At 40.3% G+C, this 22,749-nt stretch overlaps 2 protein-coding genes across 9 annotated transcripts in view; one reads left to right on the top strand and one right to left on the bottom strand.

The window, feature by feature from the left end:
• Positions 1-4,732: 4,732 nt before the first annotated feature.
• LOC121684649 (G-protein coupled receptor 55) lies at positions 4,733-7,284 on the bottom strand. 2 transcript variants are annotated; one of them, XM_042064805.1, is made up of 3 exons: positions 7,236-7,284; positions 6,598-6,647; positions 4,733-6,007 (listed from the first exon to the last, which is right to left on the bottom strand). In XM_042064805.1, exon 3 carries the CDS (start codon positions 5,979-5,981, stop codon positions 5,046-5,048), a length of 936 nt encoding a protein of 311 aa, XP_041920739.1. In that variant the 5' UTR covers positions 5,982-6,007; positions 6,598-6,647; positions 7,236-7,284; the 3' UTR covers positions 4,733-5,045. The 2 variants fall into 2 exon arrangements, with proteins under 2 accessions (XP_041920739.1, XP_041920685.1); XM_042064751.1 differs by having other exon boundaries at positions 6,598-6,734; positions 7,236-7,264.
• Positions 7,285-12,183: 4,899 nt separating this feature from the next.
• gigyf2 (GRB10 interacting GYF protein 2) overlaps positions 12,184-22,749 on the top strand; it is a 34,475-nt gene continuing 23,909 nt past the window's right edge. For 5 of the 7 annotated variants that reach the window (XM_042062484.1, XM_042062413.1, XM_042062343.1 and 2 more), the window contains exons 1-10: positions 12,184-12,308; positions 15,313-15,372; positions 15,493-15,634; positions 15,721-15,816; positions 15,978-16,086; positions 17,562-17,670; positions 17,896-17,936; positions 18,093-18,125; positions 18,225-18,326; positions 19,246-19,457. In XM_042062484.1, the coding sequence (XP_041918418.1) occupies positions 15,335-15,372; positions 15,493-15,634; positions 15,721-15,816; positions 15,978-16,086; positions 17,562-17,670; positions 17,896-17,936; positions 18,093-18,125; positions 18,225-18,326; positions 19,246-19,457 (882 nt within the window). In that variant the 5' untranslated portion in view covers positions 12,184-12,308; positions 15,313-15,334. Of the gene's footprint in view, positions 12,309-12,517; positions 12,541-13,624; positions 13,715-15,312; positions 15,373-15,492; positions 15,635-15,720; positions 15,817-15,977; positions 16,087-17,561; positions 17,671-17,895; positions 17,937-18,092; positions 18,126-18,224; positions 18,327-19,245; positions 19,458-22,749 lie in introns of those variants that run through there. The other 2 variants (XM_042062125.1, XM_042062201.1) reach the window with 2 other exon arrangements.

The following is a 22,749-nucleotide window of genomic DNA, read 5'->3' as shown; positions in this document are numbered from 1 at the left end:
AAATTAAAATGCAATATTATACTGCTTTAATCCCCCCTATCTTCAGATGAGATGTTCTGTACTGCACCAAATTTCATGTGTATGATTAACCTGACATCGTCTGGCAGTATGTGCGGTATTACCTATATCCATAGGTAAAATTATGTTACCGTTAGCATTGGTTGAGTGATGGAGGCTAGTTTGATTGTTGGTGTACCGGTATTTGTGAAACATAAACACGGTTATACCAAGCAAATTGATAACAGCACTGTAATTGTCTCTTTCGACTGTCATCTCATTCTTGGTGGGCATGCTGACAGGAGCTAAGTTAGTTAGCCACATCGCTAACGCGATGGTTTGCTAATGGAAGATATATATGAAAGGTAACCTGTCTACAATGCATCCCAAGGGGCTGGGACATTTCTACTTGCTAAATAGGATGTTCTGCTATTGACTTGCTCACAGTCCTTGGTGGCCCTGTCAGTGCTTTATAAAATGTTGCATTAACACCACAAAAAGTCGAAATAAAGGTGAGCATCTGAGCTAACGTTAATTCCCAAACACCCACCCTGCACCCTAGTTTCAGTCTTCAATTTCTTGCATTTCAACAAAGGTGTTTCAAGTAAGAAAGAGCATGGTTTAGGCTTCAAAGGCTTAAAGTAAAGTGATCATATTTGTAAAATGTTTTGCTTGCATAAAGGGGGAGTCATTAAAGGAACCGTATGTAAGAAATGTAATCATAAAATGGCCCTGATATGTCACTAGACATTAAGAAATCATGTTCATTTCAAATACTTATATCACTGACAATAGTAGAACGGCCAGGATATTGTCATTTAAAAAGTGAAGTTGCAGCCCTCAACTGATGTTGATGTGTTTTGTCATGTCATGTTGTGTTTTGGCCTGATGCGCCACTCTCCACCTATCTACTAATCATGAAGTCAGTAGTGTTTCGGCATGTGGGTTGGCAACCTCGAGTCAGGGGGAAGGGGGAGGGGGAGGGGATACACCACTCTACAGTAATTTGAAAGTGATTGCAGTACCAGTTTTGGCCACAATCTTACATATGGTTCCTTTAAGTATAAACTGCTCACAATGTAGTTTGTGGCAATGTAGTTATCACAGAATAATACCTCTTTTATTCTTACTATTCTTTCTATTCTATATAACAAACTAATTACTGTATATGAAGAGCCTTTCATGAGGTAACTCGATAGTTAGGCCTATTCAAATACATAATGCCCCATCTTGATTAGAAATTTGTCATGGGAGAACGTTTTTACGTACACTCACAGGCATGCACAAGCATACACAAAAGTTTCAAGAGCGGGGGATGGAGTAGAAGATGGAGACAAATTGACTAGTGTGATTTATTTTCATGGAACGGATGTACAGGACTGAGCCGCGGTCATATTTTGTACCGCTATGCGGTATATCTAGTTTTTTGTAGTCCTCTAGCCTGATGTAGCCAAACTTAATTCTATTCAGAATTTCCCGACCTCAAATTTTGTTGCTGGGGTTAAATTCAGGTTAGCTTTCAGGCTAGTCACTAGACAGTCTGATGGTTTCCTTGGAAAAGCGAACGTCCTTGGCTGTGAAGTAGGCTAGTAGCGAAGGGCACATGGCAACCTGCACAAGAAGAAGTCTGAGCCAGTAGCCTACTCTATACAACCACAATTATTAGAGCTACATAGATACATAGATCAGAACTATGAAGAGCAATTAGTCAAAAATAGAATAGACTATTCCTTTAAGTTTACATGTTAAGTTGACATGCACATTGGTGTTTAATTGATTATGTGAATGAAAACGGATGAATGAAGTATGGGCAATCAGAGATTAAAACCCTGTACACATTGCCCTGGGTGAAGTTAAATACATTCTCCCACAGGAGGGCGCAGTCACACAGCTGCTGTGCTGATGCTCTGTCTATAGTCTAGTGGGACTAACTGCAGTGCAACTGATTAAGGATTAAATTTGTTTTGCCATAGATTGGTCTTTACATTTCCTCAAGTTTACAGACTCTGATGTCCTCAAACCATGTAGCCAGCATGTCGGGGGAGCACTGAGAACCTAACTTTCTGACACCTTCAAATGATCTGGTTAATGCATATATAATTTGAAAATGAGCCAGAAAAACAACTGGTCTACTCAAACAGGGGAGAAATAAGATGGCAAGCTCAGACAGGGGACAGCTGAATCAGTATGGAGCATCTACACTGATATAAATGTAGGATTAAAACATTTGATAGAATACTAGTGAATTCAAGCCATACAATATTTTACTCAAAACATCTAAATCAGCTAGTGATCAGTAGTATATCAGTAATCTACAACAAAGATCTGTATAAAGTATACTTGATTGTTAAGATGATCGTTCCTATTGCAAATGTACAGTACCGCTATATATATATCTGTAAATGTGTCTGATCTGTGATTAGCTGGATGGTGTCAGTGTTGTAGTCTTTCCTGTTCCTTACGTCTGCTGTAGCTAGATGTTAGATGTGGATTGCTGAGTGGGCTTATGGGAGCTCTGTCCGGAGCGCAGAGGAGCACTGTCCCTTACTCCGTCAAGCTTCTTTGACCCTGAGTGAGGACCGTCAGTCACTGTGGAACAATACACACACACACACACACACACACACACACACACACACACACACACACACACATACATACACACACACACAGCACACAGACACACACAGACACAAGCACAATGGCAGTGCATACAAACTTGTAAAAACATATGCACACTGGTACCCACACATACCAGTGTTGTAGTCGAGTCACTAAACATTGAGTCAGAGTCCAGTCTCGAGTCCCTAGTGTTCGAGTCAGAGTCAAGTCCAAGTCATTTTTAAAAAATCTGTGTCAAGTCCGAGTCAAGTCCCTACTGATTACGAGTCAAGTCCAAGTTGAGTCTAACAAGAAAAAAAAAACGTTAAACAAAGAAAACAAGACCCGCCAGTCATAGCTACAAACTCACAGTCACCTCACAGCAATCTTCAAGCTGATGCTATGCCATTGCACAGAACTCTCAACCCAATTTACATTTCACCCATGAGCTCACTTCAGTAGAGAAGAACAAGAAGAATTAGATTCATACCCCCATTTGGTCCTGGGATATATTTCTGAATCGGTATTATGAGTCAAAATGCAGTCAATGCTCGAGTCCGAGTCCAAGTCTGAGTCATTAGTGCCTCAAGTCCCGAGTCAAATTAGGCACACACACAACCACGCAAACGCACGCACACACACACACACACACACGTCGTACAAACCCCGCCCAGACAATTTGATTGGTCTGAACAGCTCTGGTTCGAGTCGAACTTCCCGACGTCAAATTTTGTGTGGTGCTCGCTCAGGCTAGCTTTCCAGTTAAACTCTTAAACTTTTAGTGTGATTTAACTAGTGCAAGTATTCTTGGTGGTGTATAAAATACTTTGTGAGTACGGGCCCTAGAGGAATGTCTCAAATTCCCTGCACTGTACTGTATACTTCAACCTAGACGTGTTGTCCTCTTGGCAAAGAGAGGATGTATAAAGGTTGTATTAAATGCAGAGTTGGCAAGTGTTTTCGTTAAAAATAAATATTTTTTGATTCATTTTGTGAGTCATTTTGTTTTCTTTCTTAGTTTTTTTCAGTGAGACTCAGATAATTCAACAGAAGAGAAAAAGTGAAAAAGACTTGCACACTGCCTTTGAACGACTCAACTTTTAATAGAAAAAAGACACAACGTTTCGATCTTACGATCTTCTTCAGGCATCTGAATGAATCGTTCAAAGGCAGTGTGCAAGTCTTTTTCACTTTTTCACTTGTGCCCTTTTTGATTTGGCACCTGCTGAAACACTTTTGGATGTGCGCACTTCATAGTATGCTTTGATCAGATAATTCAACAAACATTATTTTTTGTAATTCTTCTTAGCTTTACAGGGGCACTGATACTTGTATGGCACCATAAATGTGTTGCCCATTGCTTACATATGATTCTGATTCAGAAACGTACAGAGACCTGATCTTGCCAGCTGCAGTAGCAGAGAGTCAGGAAACAACCCAGTTCAACTATGAGAAATATAACTCAAAAAGCAAGAAGAGGTTTTGATACCTGCACACCTCTGGTTTCGAACACGCTTCAAAACTGTGCATGTGGTTTTCAGTGCCTTTTAGCTTGATGGGGTAGCACGCACTCACTGACAGACATGTAACTCATGCATAAGGCTATCTGGGAAAGCCCTTATTACCATAACTTCCCTGTTGTTTCTATTTGTTGAGCACATTTTTATAAATTAAAAGTAATGTTCTCAAAACTATAGTTTTATATAAAACTATATATTTTTAAAGACACCACACCATTTAGTCAATTTTTCAAAACAATCACACATTTGTCATTCTTTTGTCTCAAATCGCAAATGTTTTTTCTGTGTACAATGGAGTTCTTCAACTAACATTTTTAAATAAAAAGTTAACCTATTATTTTGTTTTATTTAAGACGACCATTTATTTAAGTTAACCTATTATTTTGTTATTATTTAAGACGACCATTACTGAAGATGTCAGTCTGAGATGGCAGAAGAGATTTGATGTTTAAGAAAACTGAAAAGATAAGAGTACTTCAGACAAAAAAGGAACATTTATGAGGGTTGTAAAAATTATATAGATAAATAAATGAAATGGTAAACCCACGGTGAATTCTAGCTTTAAAAAATATAAACTAATTTATGAATATGTGAACAAGCTGACTAGTAATGCATTTGACATTTGTCTTGTACATTTCTGAAATACTGCATATTGAAATACAAATAACAATGAATAATGCTTAATGTTAGTCATAATGACCCTCTTGTGACAGTTTAAACACTTAACTATTAAGATTTGTTAATTTAAATATGTGATGAATACAACAAATATGTTTCAATTACACCATAATCACTGGTCAACCTCTTCAGACACAGATATTCTTTTCCCCTTTTAGTCTTATCTCTCTTGATGTAGCTATGTGGTCTTTTAAAACAGAGGAAAAAAGAATACAAAAGGTGCTTTGATAGTAAATTCACAATATCACACTACACTTCTGATGTGCTTATAGTCCTCCTATGGCTTATAGATCGCCTGATGGTGTCCCTGGAAGAGCGAACTTCCTTGACAATGAAGTAATAGCAGAGGGCGTCCAGGCAGCAGGTCACATTGGCCAAGCACATGGCAACCTGCACAAACAGCGCAATATTTGTCTTTGACTGGCAGGCTGTGATCATTCTTTGGCGCACAAGAAACTGCAGGAAGACTCCCAGGTGATATGGGGTGAAGGGCACCAGAAAGGCACACAGGCTGCTATACATGATCCGCTCGCCGGAATGACCCTTAACGCTCTGTCTTTGTGACTGCTTGAGTGTATGGATGCTCTTTATAGAGCACACCACCACCACAGCTGCTGGGAGCAGAAAGCCAAACACTTCCACACAGCCTATGAGAGCAGGCTTCCAGCCTGCATCGGAAAAGCCATGGAAACAGCGAAAGGGTTCGTCCGAGTTGTTATGGAAGCTGTAGACAGGTGATGTGGCCCCCAGCGCAAGACACCAGATGACTACACAGATAATGATGGCAGCCCTTGGTGACCGAAACTCCTTGGAACGGAATGGGTGCTGAATGGCAACGTAGCGATCCAGAGCAATGCAGGTGATGGTATAGATGCTCCCATACATCCCCACAAAATACATGCTCTCCAAAAAGGAACAGAACAGCTTCCTATTGGCGTCCCATTTGTTATTTATGGCATGCATTTTGAACGGCAACAGGAGGAGCAGAAGCAGGTCCATCAGTGCCAAGTTGGTCATGTAAATGGTGGATTCATTCCATTTTCGAAGAACAACACAGAAGACTACCAGTGCAAGGGTGTTCAGGACCATCCCAAACACAAAGGTGGGCACATATATGACCAACTGCACAGAGTGCATCAGCTCTTCGACACGGTCCATTGAGCAGTCCGTTGAGTTGTCCGTCATTATGGACTTGTCTTTACCACTGCACACTAAGTAAAATAAAAATATTGATAAATATTAGTTCTTCAAATATGAATACAATCATATAAATTAAATGTCTTCCCAAACAATGTGTTTTTCTGTTTCAGGGTTTTGAATTAAACTGTTTATACTCTGAAACTTATAGCATTTATAATAATAATAACAATAGTAATAGTAATAATAAAATAATGATACAAATAATAAAAACTCTGATATTGAGGCCATGGGTAAAGTGTTTTTCAATGTCATTATTTGGAATGAATTAGCCTACTTACAGTTTTTATTAGTTAAATCAATTAAAGACAAGTGTGAAAATTCATGGCACAAATGCACAAAAATGTAAGGCAGTCAATTGACCACTCAACAACATGTAACTGAATTGACATAAACTGACATTAATCACATCAATCAGATGACAATGCATGGCAAATTCACAGTAAATACCATCCACATCTAATACAACACAAACTTTAGTATATGCAATGGTGAGATACGAATATCTTTGTACAATATAATATATAATAAATACAAGTCAGTTTCCAGAATTTTACATGTCAACATTATACACGATGACTTAATTCTAATAAACTTAACTTACCTGCAGTTGCTCCGGGTTTTCAACAATCACAGATTGACACAGCAGTGGTTCTAAACAGACCCGATTGTTAGATAATTACAGGAATGCATGTGAATCTCTTCGATCACTGATTTAGTCTCATTATCTTCCCACACGCTCTGTGCGCGTAAACATGCACAAGATGGCACACGGATGAGTCATGCAGGCATACTGCTTAACCTCAACCACCTCCTTCCCTTTCTCTGTTGTGTGGGTAGGTGTGTGCATGTGAGTGTCAGAATAAACATTAACTTACAATGAAACACTAAACAAATTAATGACAATCTTAAAGATACTGTATTGTGAGAGCACTGACACCATGTAAAATGTAGACATATAAGACTCAAAAATGCATTTGCAATGTACTTATCTTTTTTGGTATAATTTTCTCAAAATGTGTTAACAACTTTTTTTAAAAAACTGTTTACTGTTAATTACTAAAATTGTAACTATTGTAATGTGCATATTCTGTAAGTCACTTACAGAACTGGACAAGACTAGACAAAAGCATCTGCTATACCATAACAATAACCATAACATTTAAATCCTATAGCTTAAGTAATGCAACACCACCACAGTAAGAAACTGTGTGGCTGTTAAAAGCATATTGGGTATGTTACCTTGGAGGTTCTACCGCACCTTGCTGCTGTACTGTATGTAAAGCTCATTTGTTTAAAATGAACCACTTCTGCTTCAAAAGCGCAAAAGCTCTTTCACCACTTCCTTCTTCCGTTGTCTGGGTTTTCTTTTCTTTGTCTGGCTACAATCTGGTTTTCCTAAATTTGTGCCAGTGTTATATACTCCTTTATGATGCAGTCCAATAATAATAATTTATATCATTAAGAGGTAAGGCCTATTGTAAAGATGCATGAATTCATTATCATAAGATGAACAGAAATGGAGAAGATGCTGTAATGAAAACTGTAATTATACGCTGTAATTGCATCATTAGCCCACATATAAATTGTAAATTAGTATGACACTATAATGGCATAGTCATGTTACTTTCTCTGAACAAGAGGTTGCGTGACAAACATGTCTGAGAACAAGACTGGTTTTCACGTGGTTTTCCCTTGTGGTTTTCAGCCAGAAAGTGCTGTGAAATCAGCTGCCAAATCATATGAGAACAAACTTCAGTTGAGTAGGCTACAGTAAGGAAACTCTTATAGTAGGCACACAGTACATTTGAATACTATTTTTATTTATCCATATGTGACCATTAATCTTTTTATATTAATTGTTTTCTCTAAGGCCATTATGGACTACCCCAATGTGCTTGTAATCCTCTCTGAATTTCCCTACTAGTGATTTTCAAAACTTTCAAAGTGGTTTGAATGACTGCTAATTTGCTGATGCTAGCTAAAGGCAAACTGCCATAGACTATCTAGTCAAAGGGACATGTGCACCAAATCTTTGTCATAATTTCTCCCGATAATTTCTCTTGTGCACCAAAAATGTTGTCATTCTCACATAGGGGCACTAGAGACTTTCTTGTGTGCACAACAAACTTAAACAAGTACTGCCCCTGTCCCCATACATGGCCATCATTATCACGTTTTTTCCCCATAGTCAGGTAGAACCCCAGGATAGGTGTGACATAAGGTACTAATGCAATTTTTTTGCATAAATTGATAGTTTAGGGGGTGTAGACTCAGAATCTGACGGGTGCCGCTCCGGCACCCTTGAGCATTTTTTTCAAATGACATAATTTGCCACGCCTCCTTTTTTTGACCATAAAAAAATAACTAGATGCATTACTGTATAAACCCATCATGTATGGTATCAAATGAAAGCTCTTCTCAAACAGAAATCAATGATGTCAATAAAAACATGCTAAAAATGATTTCAAGTCCCTCCAGAGAACATAATAACTGTAACGCCTGGTAAGGTCACACCGCTGAAATGGTAGGCTGAGCAACAACCACAAGAGACATATGAATTGTATCAACCCTCAACAATTAATCAAATAGACAAAGTTATAAGGAACAAAGTAGAACTTTCTCACAGATTCTGAAAGCAACTATATACAGAACATGTTGTCAGGCTGGCCTTGTGCACATCACAAACATCCAATGTCTCCTCCAAAAAACATTCATTCAATCAGAAATTTCTCCCTCGCTGTCATCAGTATCCTCCACTGAAAGTGTAGCCATCTTTGAATTTTTATTTGCACACTGTTCACCACCTTTGCAATGGCAGTAGGTGGTGCATGGTAGTCCATCTGACTGACAGCTGCAAGAGGCCCTGGAGCATGCTGGCACACAACAAGCTGTAGACCTGTTTTTGGTGCAATGTCAGTGGTGCCATGAACAGGCACAGGAATTCCATCCTCTATTTTCACACTGGAGGTGTTTTTTTTGTCAGCAGCTCTCCACAGAAGGACTTGCAGCCGTGCACGCTTGATGTGTTCCGCTGCATATTCTCTTGTTGGAGGAAGACTCTTTATTTTAGTAGGGTCTCTTTTCTTGGTGAATAGCATGTATCAAGTTACTGAGGCTTTCAACAGTCTTTCCATAGTAGAGGCAAGAAAGGAAATCCATTCCTGCCTTCATGCTCATCAGCTTCTACAGTACATATGTACAATTCTTCAAATCAAGATTCCTCTTGAGCATCAAATTGATTGCTAAGGTTTTCCCTTTGCCATATGGATATGACACACTGTCACAACCAAACAATGCATGAACAGCCAACAAATCATAACATTTGTCTAATTTTGCAGCCATAGCATTAATGTCAATTACTTTGGGCATCCATGGCTTACTGGTTAGGGAATCGGACTTGTGACTAAAGGGTGGCCAGTTCGATCCCCGACTGGTAGGAAAAATGTGAGTGGGGGCAGTGACTTAACAGCGCTCTCCCACATCCATGTGAGGTACCCACATCCGGATGAGGTGCCCTTGAGCCCTGCTCCCCGGGTGCCGGATTAAGGGCTGCCCACTGCTCCGGGTATGTATACTCCTAGTATGCTCACTAGGGTGTGTGTGTGTGTGTTTGAATGGGTGTACAGTACACTGTTTGTGTGGGTGTGTTGTACACTACCCCCGAATGGGTAAAATGCAGAGCACAAATTCCTTGTATCGGTGGGGTCAGCCCTATGTTCCCACATTTCTAGGGTTAGGGTTAGGCCTGAGGTGTGGGTTAGGGTTAGGGGACATAGGGCTGTGGGAACATAGGCATGCTCCCCGTACTGGTATATGTAAGTATACTTGGGCAGCCGTGGCCTACTGGTTAGGGCTTCGGGCTGCCGGTTCGAGTAGGAGAAATGTGTGTGTGTGTGGGGGGGGGGGGGGAGTGGTTGAAGAGTACTGCTCTCCCATGCCCACAACCACGGTTGAAGTGCCCTTGAGCAAGGCACCTGACCCTTCACTGCTCCCGAGCGCCACTGTAGTAAGTCAACTCACATCTCCGGGTTAGTGTGCACTTCACCTCATGTGTGCTCGTTGTGTGCTTCATCTCACTGTGTGTTCACTAATTCACGGATGGGATAAATGCAGAGACCATAAATGCAGAGACCCAGTACGGAAGTACCTCACAACATTGCTGTCTGAAATTCAGCGACTGATTCAAGGGAAATTAAAGATAACGTGCTAGCTAACCCGCAAGTTGGTGAACTAGGGTACATCAGACTTGCTATAATTCATATTAAAATTAATTACTATTGAATGATTGTGTTCCTGTATGTATTAAGCTACATGGCAGTTCCATAATTTATTTAATTTAATACCAAACATGACACGATTTAGAGGTATAAGCTATTATGCAGCAAAAAGAAACCTAATTTGACCTTAAAGGTCACTTTGCAAAAGGTATTTTGTTCTCTGGAGGGACCTAAACTATTTCTACTTTATTATGGTCAAAGCTGATTTCTGTATGAAAAGAGCTTTAATTTGATACCATACATGATGGGTTTTCTATAATCACAAAAGGGGTGTGGCAGGTGATGCGATTTTAAAGAAAATGCTCAAGGGTGCCGGAGCGGCACCCGTCAGATTCTGAAAGGACACCCCCTTACCTATCAATTTATGCAAAAAATTGCATTAGTACCTTATGTCTCACTTATGCCCAAATTCCACAAAGTTCTACCTGACTACCAAGATGCACATTGTTTATATCTAAAAATGTGTTGTCTAGTATAGGCTAATCTACTGTATCTAACAAATGGGCTATTCTCCATTGCTATGCTTCACACTTTAGGGTGACCAGACAACAACACCAACTACATATTGCGTTTGTAAGGCGCTTTATCAAGGCACCCAAAGCGGTTTACAGTGAAGGGGGAACCTCACTCACGACCAGCACCACTGTTTAACTGGGACAGTTCCTGTTTTTTGTGGCCCGCGCTTACGAAAAGGAATCTAAAAATAAAATAAAGATAAAATATTAAAAGGACAATCTTATAGGACTACTATAGATATTATAGGAACCTTATAGTATTTTGGGACACACTGTAGGTTAATAATGTAGGAACGCTGTATAAGGAATCTATTGGTATTACAAAACATAGAAGTAGGCTATACTACCTTAGAACTGGGCTACTATAGAAATCATATAGTATTACTATAGTTATTTTTAATAACTGTCCTGGTCAAAATACATGTAAACCAGTTCTTAGATGAACAAGATATTTTAATGATATTGACAGCCCAACTGGAAATGTACATTTTCATTTCAGAAATCTGCTCACAGCAAATTGCTTGGTTGTTACACTTTTTAAATTGTGTGGGGTAGTGTAGGCCTATTTTTTGCCTGCAAGATACCACTTTAACATGTTCAATATTGTCCTATAATTACACATACAATGCCCCTATTTTTGTCCTTTTCTCTCACAGTAGCATTGCCCAGTCCAGAGGATCTACCACTTGATTTGCACACACACATATTAAGCTACAGTGATTTTAAAGTAGGCCTAGGTGTTGCAGACATTAGAATGTAACAGGTGTGTTCATTCTTATTACCATTTCTCACAGTGCTCATGAGCTGAGACCATAGTGATATGCTCACATGGTTCTACCTTGATGTTTCACTTGTTATGAGTTTCTTTGGTTAAAAAGCATCCGTCAAATGTAATGTAATGGTGACTAAGATTTTTAATTAAGAAGCTGTGTCATTTAGGCCTATGCATTGAAAAATACCCCTATAGCCTATTTCATGAGCCCGTTTAAAAATGCATTAGGTTGCTCAAAATTCCACAGCACACCTCACTTTGCCTTCAGCTGACAACCACTGGCCTAGTGTAGTCAATTCAAGACAGGGTTGTAGGCCCAGAGCCATGGTCTAGGCCTAAAGATCTTCATGGCTCAAGTAGGCTAGGCTAGGCCTATTAAAAAAAAAAAAATTCATAATAAACTATAGAAAACCCATTCACCATGATTGTGTTTTAGCCTGAATAATACATTGGTTGAATAAATAAACTTGACAGCTTTGAATTAATCCTAATCTAGATCGTACAGTAAATTAGGCATATATGCTGCTACAGTATCACATATTCATCTTTTCAATGTTCAAAATGTAGAAGCTACTGAGACAGACTCATAGACAGTAAAAGATAGACTACACGAATCGCAGTAGTCAGCATATCCAGTTTCTTGCTCATCCGGGAGTTTTCTTGTCATGTGACCCTATTTCAGCCATCTTGTGGAAACGGAGAGAGAGTCAACTCGCATACAAACCCTGCGCTGTCAGTTAAAGCAGAGGTAAGACAGCGAGCCTGAAATAGATTATTTAGTTGTAAATAACCCTTATATGTATTAAATATCTTATTTGCTGTAGTTTAGCCCCCCTCCTTTCGGTCTGCGAAGTTATTAGCTGAAGTGTTGACATCCGCATGGCTGCCTGGCCTTGAAGCGTCGGTCTTAAGTTAAATACAGTGGCCGCTATGGATTAGAGCGTGGTGGAGGTGTGCTAACAGGAAAACCTGTTGTTGCGGTAGGCTTGCTAGGCCTCACGGAGGGTTTGGGGTTAAGGATTAACTCGTGTGAAGTCACTTTACAACGCTGCTGATTTGTCTGACATAATGAGTAATTGTGAAGTGTTAGTATTCCACTGACATGTATATTTGCTGAACGTAAACACCAATCGTACATAGCTAACGTTAACGTTACAGTTGGCCATTTAAATGTAGCAGTGTCTAATTAGCTAGTTCAACGCTAGCATGAAAAGTTGTCAGCAACTAATATTGGGCTGCTAGCCTACAGCGTAGGCATTTAAACGGCTAATGATATAGCGTTAGCAGCCTAATGTTACGCTTGCACCAACATCCGCTAGCAACAACGATATGTAGCCGTTGCTAAATGTTCTACCTTAAGTTAGGTGATTTTATGGGAATATTAATTGCCAGTATCTAGTCCAGATATAAATGGTGTGAAAACCTCTGGTATGTAACAGCATTGTTGGCTGCATAACTTCCATGTATTTACCAAATGCTAGTTTAAATGAATCAACATGAACTGTTATCTAGACCTCAACTAGCTAACGTTAGCGGATTTATTTATTTTAACGTTAGCTAACGTTAACTCCTAGTAATACGTTAGCAGTTAACGTTATAGTGTAAATGCTGGACTAGTAACGTTAATCAACTGTTTATTTTCTTGGTGACGTTACATAAATTAACTTGCCTTGCTAATTTGCCAATTGTGGTAGTCAGTAAGCATACTGTGGTAAGTTACATTCTCTTGCTAGCTAGCCATTGCTATGGGAAGTCTGGTGACCGTAACATTAGCTGACCATATTGGCTGGCTAACCATAACAACCCATAGTGCTGTATCCAGCATCCACCACGTTGTAATAGCCACGTTAAAGTGAAGTAGTTCAGCGTAGCTAGCAAACGTCACGTCAATGTCAGCTAGCACAAATCTCACGGTAAATGATCCTGTTGATTCGAATAGATGAAGTGTGATCATGTGTCCTGGCAACACTTCTTATCAAGATGTTTAATCTGGCAGTGTTTTTATTATTATTTAATTGCGATGCTAAGGAATTTTATGTATAATTTATTCTTAGCAGCTAACATTAGCTCAACTCCATGACTTGACGTTAACGTTAATCCTATGTTACTTTTACAAATGTGGCAAACCAACTATGGTAGTTAGTGGCAAGGAAGGTGAAGTTGCTTTTTTTGTTAGCCAAAGGCCGGATACCGATGTTAATGTTAACTTATTTATCATAGAGTAACTTATGGTTATGTTAGCTAATGTTGCCTTAAAAAGTAACTGTAGTTGTACTACAGCTGTAGTGTTCTATAACTTGTTTAGACATGCAGGTCAGTGAAGTCAACTTATCGCACAGTAACTTAGACACGACTAACTTTACCACCATTAACAAATCAGAAACAAACTTGCAATGTTAGTTCTTGTAGCTGAATATGTAACGTTATGTCTCATCATACACCGATGTTTAGATGTCTGCTTCGTCGCCAGCTTTTATGTAACGTTAGCTGTCAGGTGAAAGAGCCTCTTTGCACTACCCAGCCATCAGCTGTAACCCTATGCTAGCGTCAGATAAACCCCAGCTAATGGCAGCTAATGCTGAGTTGCAGGGCAGGTAATGTTAACAAAGTGTTGATTGAAATATCTTCGACTGAATGCTAAGGATTCATCATCATTTTTTCTAATACCATTTTTATTTACGACTCAATTGCATCGACCGTAACTGTTACCACCTGCAGTTACCTAAGAGAGCGATATTGGTGCTAATCAGTTCAGCTATAAACGTATCAGAGAAGTCTGCACGTGGCTTCCAGTTGTCCACCCTACCTCACTGACCATGTGTTCAACATGAGGAAATTGTTTTCATTCTGCGGTTAGACTGTACCTGCATGTAAGCTAATGTTATTTGTTGGTGTAGTAAAGTCTGGGTAAAAGTCGCGTGGCTCGGGACCAAAGAATGCTAGTGGCATTGGCCAGACTCGGGCGTTTTAAGTCCGTAACATATGGTGGAAGGTATTTCAGATAGCAACCAACATCGCTTTCGTTCTGTTCGTTCGTTCGTTCTACAATCACCTAATTAGCACTTCACCACATTAAAAGTCCAACCTTTTATAAAGTATGATTTGATTCAGGCGTGTAGTTCTTTTTTTTAACCTGAAACCAAACATGTAACTAAAGGAAATGAAGGTTCCGGCTTGTCATTATGTAAAAGTGTCTCAGACAGGCGAGGTAATGGGTAGTGTTTAGCAAGGGTCTCAAAGACCTCCCTACCTAATCGGGAGGGATCTTAAAATAACTTTCAGAGTGCGTTGTAATATTCATTGGCCTTTGAGAGGGCAGCTTTGCTCCTTTCACAGAGAGTGGGAAAATCTAAGTTGTGAGATCTATGATGCCTATCAACCCTATTCATGTGAGGGCAATATTTAATGTTTTGGTCATGGCTATAGTTGTCTTTAGAGTGTGTGATGCCTCAGATTACTGCCTCTGATGTCTAAACAATTGATCCTAATTAAGATTTGCTCTATGCATAATATATCCCTAAGTGGTCTTAGCATTATTGGGGTGTTTGTATTAATTACCACAGGACAAAATGCCAATACTAAACCTACAACAAGACCATTGTCTATTAACAACCTCAAGCCCACTGCCCTAAACACCTTCAGCCTGTTGTGAATTGGATGCGTGAAACCTCTTGACTGCTCAGTCCTTGATGGCCTGAGAATCTGTGCATACGGACATTTACCATTACTCACATGTGTGTTATCTTCCACAGAATACCCTGAAAAAAAAAAACAATGGCAGAAACCCAGACACTTAACTTTGGACCAGAATGGTAAATAAAATCCCATGTTTCTGACATTTAGTATTTGTTGAGTTGTAGCTCAGACTGGCCTGGTATGCGTCTGGACTCGTTCACATACTCATTGTTCCTGTCCTTCCCCACTTTCTTCAGGCTCCGGGCTCTGTCTGGTGGAGGTGGTAGCAGCAACACTGTTGCTTCACCACCTCTCTCCCCTGCTTTGCCAAAGTATAAACTAGCAGACTACCGTTATGGGAGGGAAGAAATGCTAGCACTTTATGTAAAGGACAACAAGGTAAGAAAATTATTAAATAAAGGTAAGGTCTGATATGTTGTGGTCCTGCATTTGTCTTTAGCTGATCAAACTCTTGCTCTTGTTAGATTCCCATAGATCTACATGACAAGGAATTTCTTCCCATTTTACAAGAGGATCCCTTACCACCATTGGCCCTTGTACCTTTTACAGAAGAGGAGCAGGTGATTTTTGTGCACCAACAAATATGCACAGCATACGTTTTTTATTTACATATTAACACATATTTGTAGTTTTATTTAAAGGGGAAAATTCTCGTAGATGCAAGAGGGAGAATTAGCTTCTTTTCAGAGTGGAATGCTGATGTCTGTCTTTGTCTCCACAGAGAAATTTCTCTATGTCTGTAAACAGTGCGGCGGTGCTTCGGCTGACAGGAAGAGGTGGGGGCACTGTGGTAGGGGCGCCGAGAGGTCGAAGTTCTTCGAGGGGACGAGGTAAGCATGGTGGTTGAGTAAGTAATTTGTTTTTCCACAGATCCTGACTTAAACTTGAGCAAGTTCCATTAGGTTATGGATTACTATTACACTAACCATATCACAATCTGACCAATCTGCCAGTTGATACTTAACAGTGTCGGCATTGTAGCTATCTGCCTATGCCTATCTGTCTTTATTAAAACTAGTGCAGTGCCCGCACAAACATGCTATTCCTGTAGAAAACCTGTAGCCCAATTACATACCTGCAGGTAGGCCTGCTTTAAAAAATAGGATGATCGGGAAAAGGCTAAAGATAGTCCAAAGTTGCCTGGGCTATTCAAAGTTTCAGTTTTTTTACGTCGTTTTGAATAATGACTCCATACCTGTGTTTGTTGGTGTGTTGCAAAGTCCGCAGAATTATTTTATGCAAGCAAACCGCATTCAGGGAGTCTATTGTTGAGGTAACGCATAAAAACTGTCCACACATCCACTGGCTTAACTTTTTACCCACAGATTCAGTTCTGCCAAAGGCCCGCTTAACCTCTCTGGTAGCCTACAGTGCTTTCTTATCCAAACAAAGTCAAACTTGGCACGGATGGAGTATGGTATGGAGTCGCTATTCAAAACGACGTAAAAAAATGATGTGCAATAAACTGAAACTTCGAATAGCCCAGGCTACTTTGGACTGTCTTTTAGACTTTGAATAAACAAACGAAAATGTGTGTATGTGCCCTGACTAATTTTTTTGGCATATAAACCGCAATTTGTGTTGATACAAGTGCCAATGTGTAGAAACCTTTTAATCACATACAAATTTTTGTGTTGGCTCATGTAGCCTCCGCCATCTTGGTCAGACTTTTTTTGTAACTCCCGCCTCCAAACACAAACATGCGAACCTGATTGGTTCTCGAATGGTTCTCATTTGAATGAAGTTAAACTTCCGGCTTGGCTATTCACATGCCGACGTTTTGCCGTGGAAGGGCTGGGATATGTGAAGACAAATAAGCCATATCTTCAGCCATCCTTATTAATTGAATAAACACAAGTTAAACATCAGCTGAAATATGGACTTCAGTCCAGTGGTGTTTCTCATCATTACATCTGCAATAAAACCATTCCACTGAGAGTCTACAAATTTAATCCAATTCTTGTCTCAAATTATGTTCGTGCAGGCACCCTGTAAGTTAGATCTGCTTCAGAATATTATTGGGTGTTCTTTGGCCCATGCTACGGCTTTCCACCAAGTTTAATGAAAATTGTACCTGTAGTTTTTATGTAAGAGAGGTGAGCTTTGTGATGAGAATATATAAACTATTAAATATTATTGGGATTACTACCACTGCACTGTGTAAGACCAATTAGGTTGTTTTATGCCTTGCTTAGAGAAAATGTGTAAATGATCTTCTCTTCATGTTAGATCTTTTTTATTTGTGATTGTTGGCCACTAACTACATGTCATGTGTCTGTCTGTCTTGTGTGCATCTGTGGAAAAGGCCGAGGCAGAGGAGACGGAGGGTTTTACCAAAGAAGTTTTGATGATGTGGAGGGAGGCTTTGGACGGGGAGTAAGGGAAATGCATCGCTCGCAAAGCTGGGAGGAGAGGTAGTCCAGCTTCCCCCAACCTACACAAAAAACCAAAACAGCCACATCCTGTTGTTCATCATGTTGATGCTCACCATGTTGGAGAAAAAACAGTGTTGCACATTTTTGCATGGCAGATGTCTTAATGTTGGTCATTAGCCTAGTTTTTTTTTTTTTTATTGGAGCTGTGTCCTAACTTGTACGGATCAAGTGACCTTGACACGCTTTGTGTTTTTTTCTATCTAGGGGAGACCGAAGGTTTGAAAAGCCTGGACGAAAAGATCCAGGTTTGTATGGATAGATTCAGAGTATGTAATGTGTTTTTGTGGATGGCACTGAGTACTTTTCTTATGTGTTTAATCCTAGTAAATGATTTTATGATGTATAACTGTGAGAATTGGTCTGTTTTGTTCACCATTCTATCTCCCCTCTCCCATTCACAGAAGCAGCCCCACCTCATTATCAGCTTAACCACAGTAGGTCATTCCCATGAGATCTCTTGAGTGACATTGCTACCTCTCATGATATTTGTTGCAGGTCAGGTCTAATAAGCACTGTTTGTTGTCCTCCTGCAGTTCGAGCCAACTATGAGGATGCGGTGCCGGGCCTTGTGCGTAAACACGACTTCACACGATCAGAGAGCGAGAACTGGCGCATGTCTCGTGAGGAGCAAAACGGTGAGGAAGATGAGGGGGATTGGCAGCTAGCGGGCTCAAGGTGGGATGGCGACCGGTGGGGTCCTCCCAGTCCAGGTGCGCCCGGCTGTCCTCCCCTAACCTGCACAGTCTGTCCCTCTGCCGAGCCTAACCTCCCTCCTGCAGACAGATGAGGGTGTAGAATGGCGGTTCTGATGAGCAAACGGCATAGTGGACTGAGTTTCATAATGAATGCATTGAGCGTAGACACTAGTCCCCTCCTCTGACAAAACCCCAGTCCTGTGTGCTTTGTGAGCCACACTAACATACGGTGTGGAGATTGTATTTGCTTAGGCGCCTCTGAGATGATGCCAAATGTTAGTATTGCCAGTTCTGTAGCAGGGCTACAGGTAACCGAGCCATAGTCCAAAACGCATCTTATGTTTAGGGTTGGGTATCGTTTGGGTTTTATCCGTTTAAAACGGTGCCGGTGCCTGAACCGGTACTTTGTTTTTGCAATAATATGGTCTAAAGCATGAGTAGCTTTTTTTTTTATTGATAAGACTAACTCGAACATGAAATCGAACTGTTATATTCAATTTACTATCAATATGTCATTGCTTCTATGCATAAGAAATTTAAAATGGTAAAACGGCTTGCCATGGATGCACACACATTAAAGATGGCGCATGACCTGCAGTGATGCCTCATGTTAAAAAAAAAAAAAAAAAAAAAAAAAAAAAAAAAAAAAAATGGCAGAGATTTAACTGGGCACCAAAATCCACGTTGTTATTGGATGTTGTTACTACCGTCGGCGCTGGTGCCATATTAGAACCGTGGTTCGGTGCCCAACTCTGCTTGCCAGACTTCTCCCAATCATTGTAGTTTCTTTGGAGATGCATGTTCCAGTGTCCTCTGTAATGACCTCTCTCTGTCCTCTCTCTGCTCCCTGTCTGAGTAGATGTGCCTCGCTCAGCTGGGTGGCGGGAACACCCAGAGCGCCGGCGGTTCCCGTTCGACGCACGGGGGGAGGAGGAGCGGGGTTACCGGCGACCCCGCTCCGGCAGCGGCAGCCTGGATGACGACCGTGACGCCCTGCCTGAGTGGTGCCTGGAGGACGCGGAGGAGGAGACGGGCATCTTTGACTCTTCCGGAGCCTTCCACTCACTCAAGGTGAGAGGCTGCCCTAGTGCAGTGTTATTACGGCTGTGTGAATTATTACATTTTGGAAAACAATGGATACATTTGTCCTATGGGATTCAGGACTCAGTCCACCCCTCTACCAAGAAATACATGTCTGACTTCACTTAATAGGTTTTATGGTTCTACTGTGGATTTCTCATGCAGAAGTTTAAATTCACTTTAAGTAGTTGAATGGAAGCATAGCAAGTGCAGGCCTTGTCAGGACTTATTCCCCTAGATGTGTTTGAAAAAATATCAGGAATTTAAAGAACTGAAGACAAATGATGTATGTTTTGCTTAAGACTCAGTTATAGTTTTCAGCCAATGACGTATTTCATTTCCTCTTTGGGCAGTTCACTTCCCAGCACGTGGCTAAATGTTTGTCACAGTATTTGTGTGATGCGTGACAGAAGCAAGTGTGATTAAAAGCGGTCACATGAGCTTGGGTAGTCAGGACTTAAGGTTTGCGTCATACAAGACTGTTTAACTTTCATTTCCCATCTGAATCACTATTTGGTTCCGACATCATGAACCCAACAGCTCTCGTCCAAAAACATTTACTAGTGCAGCCAGCTGGTTTTCACAACCTGTAAACCTTGTCACCATTACCTCTGTTTTAGCGAGGATAAAAAAAAATCACACTTAATTCTAACAGTAATTAGTGTAGCTGTGCAGCCAGATGATATAATCAAGGGTAACGTCCAGGCCTCAGTGAACAATAGAATTTTGTTAAGTTGAGGAGCAAGTGAATAGTAGAATGGCAATATTCTTAGGCTGTTCTGAATAGCGGGAAAATATAAATTATTTTACTAGTTGGGGGGGAAAAAACGAGCGGCTCTGGGAGCAGTTGGAACACGACTTAGGGGTAGGGGTGTGAGGCATTGACCAAAAAAATCTCAATATTTTCTGGATAGCAATATTTTCTTGATGACAAAGTTTTGTGACCTCAAAAAGTGTGTTCAAGTTTCATTATACTAGTATCTCATTCTTGCTAATATTATATTATTATTCCTTATTAATGATATTAATTAAAACAACATTTTTACAGGTCTTATTTATTTACTTCCAACTGATGGATTCAAGCAAAAAAAATAAATAATAGGAAAACACTTCTGCGCCACTGCAAGTATTAATAAAAGGTCAGAGTGATCTTAAATTCCATCTGAATTTCAGAGAATGTACATGCAGCTTTGCACACATGTGACCACAAGCTACAACAGCACCTAGAAAGGTTCACGTAACATGGCCTAGTCCGCCTAAGGACCATATTCTATGTATTTAAGGTTTGCTTTTTTGTTGCTGTTTGAAGTGTGATCGAGCAGGGTCGAGATGTCAGACAGATTTGGGGATTACTGGATTCTATTTTGGTACAACAAAATAGATAATTTCCTTATAATGGGTGTCAGTGAGAGAACAACACTTAAAGCAGCACTAAAGAAGACCTGCTCTTGGGATCCCCCTACAGTTGAGAAGCGCAATAATAAATGAACTAATGTGCATTTTTGCAACACGCTATAAACAAAACTCCGATACTATTTAGAGAGAATGCACTGAAAGCAGTCTGTAGAAAGAGAGCTATGAATTCCTGTAAGTTCCCTATCTATTTGTACTCTACAGTCTATAGCATAGCAGCTCTTTTCCATTTCGATTTCAGAAGGGGGTCAGTGTTCCTACCCGAACAGCAACTTCCTATTGCTATTTTACAAGCGATAAGACCTGCTCAGAGTGCGGCAGTTAGTATGCGGCAAGTATTGTGCGCCCTATAAAGGAATTATCCGGAGTAAAATGCACTTTAGATCAATTTACGGATGATTGGGAGTACATATGTTGAGTTGACATCAAAATCATGTCATTCGGATGTGTTTTGCGAAAGTTCGATTTTACCGTTTTTAGTCAAAACTCGTTAGCGTGGAAGTGAGAAGGGCATATTATTTCGCCGCTACAAAACACTATTTTTATACCTCTTCTACAGTTCCAAACAACATTACACTTTCGTGGTAGTGAGTAGAGGGTCCCTAAAGCCAAACCGAAGTATCCCGAGGTCTTTATGTGGTCGGATAGAGAGTCAAGAATGAATTTCATCAAGCCAGTACCTTTCCGGAAATGTTGCCATCTTTGCTGCCAAATCGGGATTTTCCCGTGCAGGCCGATCCCACATGTTTTTGCTAATATCCGCGGCCGATCCGATCCAAATATCAGATCGGGACATCCCTAACGTGTGTTCTTCTTCTTCTTCTTCTTCTTCTTCTTCTTCTTCTTCTTCTTCTTCTTCTTCTTCTTCTTCTTCTTCTTCTTCTTCTTCTTCTTCTTCTTCTTCTTCTTCTTCTTCTTCTTCTTCTTCTTCTTCTTCTTCTTCTTCTTCTTCTTCTTCTTCTTCTTCTTCTTCTTCTTCACATGTTGAAATAACCGTTCTGGAGTGGGGCAAGAGTTATTATGAGAAATAAGGGATTAAAAATGTTAACCTCATTTTCCCCCCATAAACTTCAAAGGCTGTGATGTCATAATGGCCTAAAGGCAGCTGCGCTTGTTAAGCTCCCAGAGTAGTTCCCGGGATAATTGACCGATCCCAAGCCCCGCCCCCTTTTGCTATGTCACAATGAGGACCTCGGTCAATTTTGAATTTTCTAGTGGCCATTCGGTATGACAATATGCCAGTTATGCGAATGCTATAATGCTTCTTTTGCGAGTAGCTTAAGTAACTAAAGAGCTCAAAAAGGTTCAAAGATAAGCCTGGGATACTTGTAGAAGTGACATCCGATATCCTGACCGTGTGAAACGTTAACACCCATAGGCCTAACTTTGCATAACTTTGGATAGGCTGCTACTTTTCAGTAAAGAAATCTGAGTGTGTACGAAAATGTTCCCTTTATTTGTGTTCATAACTAGGCTACACACAAAAACATAACTAAATCTGGTTTCCACTGATGAAACGACAACATAAGCCTACGCAAAAAATTATACCTACCTTGCAGGAACTGAACTCGCATATTCATACGATTGGAAGACGCGCAAAAGAATACACCTTCAATCACGTATCGCCTTACACACAACAAGAATACTTTCAGCTTTGCTACCTTGCCATGTTTAACTTGGGATAGAAGACTGTTCACAGAAATAAGCTAATGATCATTTTTTCAACAAACGCAATAATAGCCTATACTGCGATGCATTATTGATGGCTGAACGAGAGATAGCCAATGTCTTCTAAAGATCGAATCGTGCAGATTCAAAACTATGCAGTCTCGAAATCGCCCATATTAGACAAAGGGTACTACATTGCCCA

The sequence above is a fragment of the Alosa sapidissima genome, chromosome 1, assembly GCF_018492685.1.
Source record: "Alosa sapidissima isolate fAloSap1 chromosome 1, fAloSap1.pri, whole genome shotgun sequence".
NCBI classification, from domain to species: domain Eukaryota; kingdom Metazoa; phylum Chordata; class Actinopteri; order Clupeiformes; family Clupeidae; genus Alosa; species Alosa sapidissima.
The sequence above is the reverse complement of the archived record's forward strand: the minus strand, read 5'-3'. Positions and strand labels throughout refer to the sequence as shown.

Excerpts from the sequence above, each read along its gene's own strand:
- LOC121684649 (XM_042064805.1), bottom strand. The coding sequence starts at position 5,981 with ATGACGGACAACTCAACGGACTGCTCAATGGACCGTGTCGAAGAGCTG.